Consider the following 10,047-nt stretch of genomic DNA (forward strand, 5'->3'; position numbering starts at 1 on the left):
AGGAAGATATCAGTACAACCTTACACTGTTAATGGGAGATTTGCAAAACCAAAACTATAACCAGAGCAGATTCTGATCAACTGGTTTTAGTTTAGCACTACTCTGAAGTAAAAGTGATTACTTCTGAATATCTATTCTGTGTGTATGAATAGAACTGTGTATGAACAGAACTGCACCTCAGGGAATTCAAATAGAAAGATCATTTCAATGCCCACCTTTGTCATTTTTTGACTGGCTGCAAAAAAAGACACCAACATTGCTATTTCAATGAAAAGTGATCTAATATTTTCCATGGGAACACACCTATTAGTAAACACAGTATAAACATTTACAGAGTTGGATTGTTCTACTCAGAAAATAGTATCTATATGCTATAACTGTTCACTTCCAGCATCAGAGTCTCCAGGCTCTTTTTGTGATTATAAAGGACTTATGTGGGGAAAAAAGATTTATTTATTTTTAATGAAATCCAAAGTTATGTTGCGTTCTGTGTAGTAATCCAATGAAGAGTAATAATAATGACTAATTGTACTTGTAATGCTTGTGGAGGTTTGTAGACTTATTGTACTATGGGACATGTGGCCACAAATTATGGTTCTTTGAGGTGCTGTTGTTTTTAAAACTGCTTTGCAAAATCCCATTGTTGGACCGTTCTGAAATAAAATAGTTTGCTATAAATTTTAAATTTTTTTGATGAAACACCACATTGCTTTTACTAGAGAGCTGTGAGAGCTGAGGCTAGAACATGGTTTGAAATAAAACTTGACATGAATTGGCCTTCTTTTAATTGCTGCTACATTTAGATTCCATATTACTTTACTGTTGGGCCTACTTTGAAATGGGAACTTCTGATGTTTCTGAAAATGACTGTAAACCACATTTTCCCCCATGCAATACTTCTGTATGTTGTAGTTAAAATATTGTGTGACTTCCTGATGTGGTAAGTAGTGATTAGTTGCATGAGCTATGACAAGGAGCTGATTGATATGTGGGAATCTAGCAAACTTAGCTTTAGAATTAAAATGGAATTAAAAATGGAATAAAATACCACTTTAGAATTAAAAATGGAATAAAATACCACTTACTCTTATTTTTTGTTTCAACATTTAAGTGATGGATAATAGGAATGAAACCTTAAAATAATTTTCCTTTTCCACCTGTAACCATGGAAGCCTGTAGCAGAAAACTTTAATTTTTCACTTCTGTCTGTGTATGTATGTAATCAGTCTGTACACTGTACATGCATAACACCTTGCTTTCTGGTGTTGCAGGCATATTGACAGGCTTGCATCCCTTCACAAACTATGCTGTAACCCTAACTGCTTGCACTTTGGCTGGCTGTACTGAGAGCTCGCATGCATTGAACATCTCCACTCCACAAGAAGGTAAAGTAATTTCAAAGGTCTTGACTTCCACATTTCAGTCATGAATAATAAAACAGGAGAAGAGCTAAATGCTGCAAAGCCATTTGCTGGAAAACCCCAACCTAATTTGATGACAAAGTGCATTGCCAGACCATAATTGCTCCATTTTTTGGGGGGGTGTGAAAATGAATCAAACTCCATACCCTTTAATGACATGCATCTTTAATAGCTGTAATGCAGATTAATGGGCTTTTTAATTGCTGTTACATTGTTCATGCAAGAGCCTTGTCATTAATATGAAGCATCTGAAAGATTAATGAAAGCTTCCTCATTTTACTATGGCTCAGAAGTAAATCTAGAGACAGTCTGACTAAAAAGAATTGATTGTATGGCACAGTATGAAATTGAGAATCAAACGGTTGATTTCCATGGTTTCTTTTAAGCACTAAACACCAGCAATGGGCAACAATTATTTCAGTGTGATGAAACCTCCAAATGTCAATTGAGTTATTTATTAATCGCTGCTCAGATTTTCCCTTTTTTTTCCCTAAACACTTTTACATGTTGTTGTGCTCTAAGTGAAAGGTTGTGAGTGTAAATTAATGCTTCCTATGCTTACATGAAGAACTAGGGCAGGGAGAAAGAAAAAATACGTTAATTCTGACCTTAGAGACTAGGCTGATAAGTAATGCATATCAATTACTAGAGAAAATGCTCCAAAAATATCAGTGACATATCTAACTTCATTCTCAATTGAACATAAAGTCCACATCTCCTGGTTTGATCATTCTACAGCCATGTTAATCCAGTTAAAATAATCAGTTAGTCCAAATCTGCACCAGTAGAATAATGAGGACTTTGACATGTACTTATTGGGCAGTACTTAATCTTCCATGATGCAGAGTAGTTTTCAAAATTCCCTCCCTCCCACAGTTCTTTGTTTTATCTTTTCATGTAAACAAGGTAGTAATACACTACCAATAATGCAAATAAAATTTTAACATGACATCACGTGAATTATAGCTGTAATAATTAAAAGAATGCTGGAGTGTTGAACTGCTGCCAAAGCAGGTAGTTGTGCAAGGCGTTGTCCTGATGAGGACAGTACTGAAGATTGCAGTCTAACATTGCTAGAACAGAGTTGTGATGTGACCATGTTAACAACTGCCAGCAGCACCAATCAAATCAAAATCCAATTATTGCCTCTTGGATGTTGAAAATAAACTGACTGAGATTGTCTGGTGGCATTATCCATGAAAGGGTGCAGCCTCTGACAGCCAAATAGTTAATGGACCTTGTGACAGAAACATGAAATACAGTATTTGTATATTTCTTTCTGTTGTAACATAGTAATTAAAAATAAATTGTTTGTGTCTTCTTTTCTCTGCTTAGTGAACAAAGCAGGAATCCTTACACGTCATATTGGAAAGGCTTAGGCAAAAGTAGATATTTTCCTTTCCTCCCCCTGCCCCCCTAAGAGATCAAATAAAGCCATAGGGAACATGTGTTTTAACCCTCAGAAGAATTGAACAAAAAGTCAATATGTGTGGAGTTTCTATTTTCGGATGCTCTTGTTGCATGCTCTTAGTAACAATAAATTGATGATACAGAAGACAGACACCATATCACACCCTCCAGCTATCCCTGTTTCCCTATTGAAACATTCATTACTTTATATTGTTTTCACATTGCCAGCCACTGCTAGTTATTGTTTTAAATTGCTAGCACAGAGCTTGTAAATTACAAAATATTCCTCCCAGACTAAGGCCCAAGCTCTGTTCCCTTTGCAATATTCAGTGGGATTGCTTGTGCTTCTAATATATAACTCACTACAACCGTGAAAGAACTCAACTTTTAAATTATTATCCATTTCCAACTTCCAGTATATTATATACATAAAATCTATGCTAAACAAACATTACTAAGTGTATTGAATTATGAAAAGTCTGAAATACGGGATAGTGCCTAAGAACACATCACCTGCATTTGTGATTAGAATGATCACTTTGTAGTTAGGAATAAAAAACATGAAGGAAGAGAAAATGATTTGTATTATAAAAAAGAACTGCACTAAAATCATGTACTCTTCACCTTGCTCGGTGTTATCAAGCTGGAAACATAAAATTATAGGAGCATAATTATTCTCCTAAAAGCAAAGAGTATATCATCATCTTTCATGGAAGCTTCTGTTGGGCTAGGAATCCTCACATAAAATAGAAGACTTTGCAAAATGCTGATACGGTGCAGACATAAAATCTCTTCTGAAATTTCAACTTGATCAAAAATCATTCTGGTAGTAGTTGCTCACTGAAATTCTTTATTATTTGTGGAAATACAATATAATATAATGTTATACATTTTTTTCACCAGCCCCTGAAGATGTGCAATCACCCATAGCAATATCCTTTCCCACGTTCTTGTTGATGAGCTGGAGTCCACCGAAAACACCAAATGGTATTATTACCCAATATACTTTATATATGAATGGAGTACCAATTTACTCTGGAAATGAAACTAAATACGTTGTAAAAGGTGAGTTCTCTGCTAGGTAGCATGTCAGATGTGAATGTCGTAGTTGCTATGAATATTTGTATGACTGACTCCTTCTTATTTCAGAGGAAAAGAAAAATAATTTTAAAATGGACTGGATGCTCTTTAGAGCCTGATTGGCTCCATTTTTTCAAGAATCTTTCACAGAACTCTTTGTTGGGACTTGCACAAATTAACACCACTGTGGATGATGTAGCTAAATTTTGTGCTATATTGTCCTCTTTCATAGAACTTGAGTCATCTTCTTAATAGTTTTATAGCATCTTGATCTCATACCCTCTAGTTCTCAAAGCAAATAAACTGTAAGCTGTTGATGACAAGATAATATGTACAGGTTTAGTAGCTTTTCTTACTGTCTTCCTTAAATATTCTTAATTTGAGAGACATCACATTGCTTACTTGAATAGCCCATGTTTAATTCATGTGTTAGATGTATAAAATAATGATCTGTTTTCTTCTGGCAATAGTTATGCAACATGCCAATAGCCAAGTTATTCAAGTTATATCAGTCCTCTTAAACTATTACATAGAAGCTAAATGCCTGTTATTTGGCAGTACAGTGGAGCATGTTAATCTGACTTCCTATTTTAATGTAATTCATGTAGTTTGATGAAGTATGCAAATTATTTGTTCTGACATTATTCAAACAATAGTAACAAAATAAAACAAAATTTAAAAAAACCCTTGAAAATATGGAGCTAGAAGTATCATAGCACGGCATAAGCACTATTCTGGACTCATCAGAATTTCTATATGTTAGTAGGTACAAGTAAAAATAATGCATTTCATTTTGGACACCTTGGGGAAAAAGGGTACCAAGATCCTACTTTCTTTTTAATGTAAGGCCTTAAAATTCAAAGCCATTTCTGCATGTTGAGTTAGTATAAAACATATTTAAAAATTCATATAGTTCAAATTTCTTTGCCTTGCACAGGCCATAAGCTACTGGTGTGGTGGGTCAGTTTTGACACTGAAAAATGAATCCAGTTAGAGAACCTCCTGAAGGCTGTTGATGATCGCTATAATAAATAGTGCACACTTTAAGTCAAACTTTTTCATTCTGTATTCAAAGGTAATGGATTTTTCGTAACCATAGTAACCTTAGTGTATTTCTGGATAAATACATGAGGTATATACATTCTGGTTTTATTTTTGAATATAAACTACCACATTATGTATTACTAATAATATGAAAAATAGGGTATGGGTTAGCATAATGACAGCTCAAACTAGTGTGCATTTTTCTTCTGCAAAAAAAATAAGTATTTATCAAAAGTGTAGGTTCAATTAATTTCTCTCCCATCTTCCCAGTTTTCTGCTGTTCTTGCAGTGCCATTTATCTTTTTTTTTTTTGCAAGATTTCCATTAATCTCTCATTGCCATGTCATACACCATTCTTAAAAATTTTGAAGTGCAAATAGTTGTGCTTCCAAATCTTATTAAAATCATTACTGAAAGTTCATCACAGGTAGTTTTACTGATATGTTCATCTGCAACCTGGTTATAAATGTGCAAGCAATGTAGAACATTCGAGGGAGTGTTCACCTTAATGCATTTTGGTTGGTTGGTTTTTGATTTGTGCCTGATCATATTCTGAATTATAGCCAAAATGAATGCTTATTGATAGAAGTTATGGTCAAGTAACATTTGTAATTATTCTTTGAAAATATAGAAAAGTATAAGTTAAAAAGTGTCAGGACTTGATTCCTCATGTTCTACCTCTGAATCTTGAGTGATATGTCAGAATACATTCAGCTGAAATAGTCAAAGGAAATCTCACCTGGTTCATAAGATTCCTAGAGAAGCTTTTGTTGCTTTTATTTAGGAATTATTTATTTATTTATAGAAATTTTATATGTTTGGTCCTATTGAGCATTTCATGACTTTGGTTTCAATTAATTTTTAGGCAGACATAGTTATAAAGGGAACAGAAAATCTTCAGAAGAGGAGGCTGGTGAATCAGATTGTGTTACTGTACACAGTACAGCGCAAGAGCCTCTCTTGCCTACCATTGTGAACATGGTGTGGAGATCAGTCTGTTTGCTTTGGATCCATTTTAGTTAGCTGCCAGTTTCTCACTCTGCCTGAGGGAGAAGTGGCAATGTGAGCCAGCAGGCTGGGATTTGGGTCACTAGAAATCCTAGTTCTTCTGAATCAGTTTTATTCAAGATCTTGCTTAGATCAACGTATATCTTTAATTTGACCTGATTTTGCTTCCTTTCACAGCCCAGTATTTTCTACTTTGTTGTCTAGATTTAAAAGAGGTATAACTTTTTTTGTGTGTGTTTCTTTTTTTTCCCCCCATCTCTCTCTCCAAAGATTATGATCTTATGATGAAAAGTCTTATGGCTTTTGACTTTCTAGTGTCATACATGTCTTAGCGTTTCCCATATTATTATCCTTTTCTTTTTAGCATTTATGCTAGTGATGTTGGTGATTTATTGCCTCAATATAATATGCTATTGACCCCAGAGACACGAAGTTCATTGTCTCTGAGATCTGTTTCCTATTTATTCACCAAAATGGTTTTCCTAATTTAATAACTATATGACTTAGATCCTGACCAGTAGTCTATACCAGAAACTCATAGATTCTCTCTGTGTTTTTTTGAAGTGCTGTATCTATTGAAACGTGGTGGGTTTTTAAGCCTTTATTTTTAGTACTTCACTGACTTTTGTTTCAGACCATGGAAAGTGCAACCAGTTTAGGCCCATTCTTAATTAATCCATAACTTGAGGAGGAATATGTTTTCTCAACACCATAATTGCAAATATATTGTTAACTTAATTTCTGATCTTCACAGTTGTTGAGGGCTTGAAATACTCATTGATTTTCATGGAAATTCAAGTGTTTGTTTCCTCTAGGGGTTGAGCTGTAATTAAAAAGGAAACCCTTTAAAAGCACATATGGCAAATGTACACTTTACCACATTGAAAAGGGAGACCCATTAGGCATCCATCATCCATTAGTGCATTTAAATATTCTTCTCTTATTGACAAATTCGGTTTCTGAGTTGTGAGTAATAAAGCACTGAAATGAAGCCAGCCTGCAACACCTTTGTGAACTGTCTGTCTGTGATATTTCTGCTTCCCACCTTTATGTGTTTGGTTCATGCAGCATATGTTCTGCTTCGTCATGCAATCTAAGTTGTACTTCACATCCTATATTCCAGTGAAAACCTAATGTCTGCAATGAATTAGAGCAAATAGTGCAGGATCCCAGGTGGAACTTAAGCTGTGTGAATCCATGCCCCTGTATTGATGTTTTCAGCTCCTCTGTGGGTAAGGGCAAAGCTCCTGTAACCAAGATGAACATCTGCAGCTCAGGAGAGTAATTGCAATAGGGTTCTGCTCCCCAAACCTACATACCTTGCTGTTCTGTAGATGACTAGCAACTGTGGGAAAATGGAGGAGCTTGTACAGTTATCTTCAGAATTCTTAACATATATGTACTGAACTTACAAAGGCTTTTGATTTTAGGAAAATTTGAGTTGATTTTTCCTGTGGAGAGGAAAATATTCTTTCATCCAAACAAACACTCACAGACAAAATTGAAGCTTCTACTTTGAAATGCGGAGATTTCTTAATCTAATTATTTTAAAAGATTTTTTAAATTTAGGCAAGTTGTTCCTTCTTGTCTTATCTTTACTTTAAATATGTCTCAAAAATTCCTACAGGCCTTAGATAAAAGAGGCAGTGGGATGGGTTTTATCCTGAAAAGTATTAGAATTCAGTGACCTGAGCTGGTGGTGCCAATACCACCAGCAGAAAGATGATCTAATAAAAGCAGAATGTTATAGTACAAGAAAAGACAGGGATGATCAGATATGATCCAAATGCCAAAGGTTTTTTTGTTCAGAACCTTATTGTTGTGAAGAAACTTCAGAAAAAAAGATTAGAGCAAAATATTTCTCTATTCTTAAATGCTGAGCATTTGATGGACTAAGAAAAGATGTTCATTACCTAATATGTTTACTAAAGGAAATTACTTTGTAGATACTTTAAAAAACAAAAAAAAAAAATATATGAATCTATCTTTGCACTAAGCTTGGTATTGAGGATCTATGTCAGCATTTTCTGCAGCACTAGGTCAGCTAACTTGACGATGTTAACAAATTGTGTTCATATCATTTTCCTAGCAGAATCTAATGGTTCTCATCATGAATCTTTAAAAGGAAGATATTGTTATTAAGACTCAGCTGTATGAAACTTATTTTTCTCTGCCAACCTGAAAGAAGTGTTTCCAGTTTTTCAGGAAAGAGATCCTGTCAACTATACTACAAGGGCAGATCCTCAACTGAATTAGATGAGTATAGAGTTACCCTGAATTACATGCCCAAGAGTTTATGAAAAAATGTGACAGAGTACTTTGTACCAGGTTTCTTGGCAAAATATTAAAGAGAGCCTTGGAAAAGGTGAGAAAGACCTGTCTTCACAGTTTTTTCTAAGTATGTAAACTAGGCTTTGGCTTATTCAAATTGTTATTTGAACGGAGTGCAGAAAGGCTGATCCTACAAAACCAGGTTAGAATGGGAGCCTTGTTTTCGTGTGAGGAAGAGACAGATGTTTGACATCTGCTCAACCAGGGCTTAACATATCTGAGCTTAAAAAATGATAGAATCCCAAATTAGTACCTGTATTTTTTTATGTTGCTCTACACCAGTAGTGATTACAGTACACCGTATGCACAGCAATCTGCAATTACTGCATTTTACTGGAAAATTGGCAAAGTTTTTTGTCCTTTCTATCCCTAAGAATCCTACTGCTTGTTTTAAATGATAGCTCATGATAATAAAAGCAAAATCCATCATCACTATTGCACTAATTGCCAAAAGAAACAATTTGAACAAGAAAATTCACAGAATTGTATGTAGAAGATAATTGCACCAAGGTGTATCACTGCAAGAAGGTGAACCACTGAGAAGAAAATTCTTACTATGTTAGGTTTAATGTGTAGTTTTTGTGGTTACTTTTCATACAGATTTAGCTATAGCCATGTTTCGAAACAAAAATTTCCAACCCTAGGGACTTGCATTCCTTTGTTTTAGGTCCTGTTCAAAGATGACAGGCAGCTTTTGCCTTAAAGGACAAACAGTAGAAAAATTCTGTAGACTTCTGGTATGAATTCATTTCCCATCTTCCAGGTTGCAATGAAATGCATATAAATACCAAATGAACCCAATCTTTCTTTCAGTAGAGTTTTTTGGAAAGAGTTTGCTGTCCAATAAAATGTCAGTGCTAGATTTGTGTATATTATAACCCTGACTGTCAGAATTACTGATTTTTTTTGTGAGGCAGAAATATCTCAAACACCATGATGAGCAATAAAAGTGAGCCTTCACCTCTTTGCAGTTAAAATTGGTTATCTGAAACATCTTGTATGTGACCCAATGAGACATGTCCCAGTGTCTCACTCTTATTTTAGGGTCTTGCTGTACTCTGCAACAGTGCCGGGTCCACCCATTATATTTTATGTTTAGCAACATATCCAGCTGATAAGCCATATAAGAAATGCCATGTTTTCCAGGATGGCATATGGGGAATGCCTGCTGTGCTGGGTCCACCCATTATATTTGGTTTAGCAACATATCCAGCGGATAAGCCATACAGGAAATGCCATGTTCTCCAGGATGGCATATGGGGAATGCCTGCTGCTTCAGGCTTCATTCTGGCCTGAGTATGCATTTAAGTGAACATCTATTGGTGCACCTGGCACTAGAGGGCAGGGTACACCAGTCTTACAGGAGAGGCTGCCTTCCTCTAAAGGTTCTAGGCCTGTAAGAAAGCACATTTGATACACCTGAATTGGCAACACTGACATTGCCAGTGACCGGTGCTATCATAATTAATTCTGCAGACCCAGAATGCAGATTCAGCAGGCACAAAACCAAAGGGCAAATGGGCTGTCTGAGTCTGGAGTTCCTGTATTTCAGCTTTAGACAGAAAGATCTGGTACACTCATTGGACTTAATAATACAGATCTGGGGAATTTAGATTGGGGGGGAGGTGGGGTAAGGGTAAAAGCATTATGTTTATTTGTAGCAGCTCTGTTGTATCATTTTCTATTGCAGTGCATTAGTGCAGTGTTAAATAAAATCTGCTTATTTAAAATCCTTTTAAATAGTGTTTAAATA

The 10,047-nt window shown here is 35.3% G+C and overlaps 1 protein-coding gene across 1 annotated transcript in view; it reads left to right on the forward strand.

Moving 5' to 3' along the window:
- Positions 1-10,047, forward strand: part of USH2A (Usher syndrome 2A (autosomal recessive, mild)) — a gene marked incomplete at both ends in the record, with an annotated part of 237,604 nt that overhangs the window by 105,185 nt on the left and 122,372 nt on the right. The window contains 2 exons of the mRNA XM_009070392.1: positions 1,272-1,385; positions 3,735-3,896. Of these exons, the coding sequence (XP_009068640.1) occupies positions 1,272-1,385; positions 3,735-3,896 (276 nt within the window). The remainder of the gene's footprint in view (positions 1-1,271; positions 1,386-3,734; positions 3,897-10,047) is intronic.

This window comes from Acanthisitta chloris, unplaced genomic scaffold, assembly GCF_000695815.1.
Source record: "Acanthisitta chloris isolate BGI_N310 unplaced genomic scaffold, ASM69581v1 scaffold82, whole genome shotgun sequence".
Taxonomy (NCBI): Eukaryota; Metazoa; Chordata; class Aves; order Passeriformes; family Acanthisittidae; genus Acanthisitta; species Acanthisitta chloris.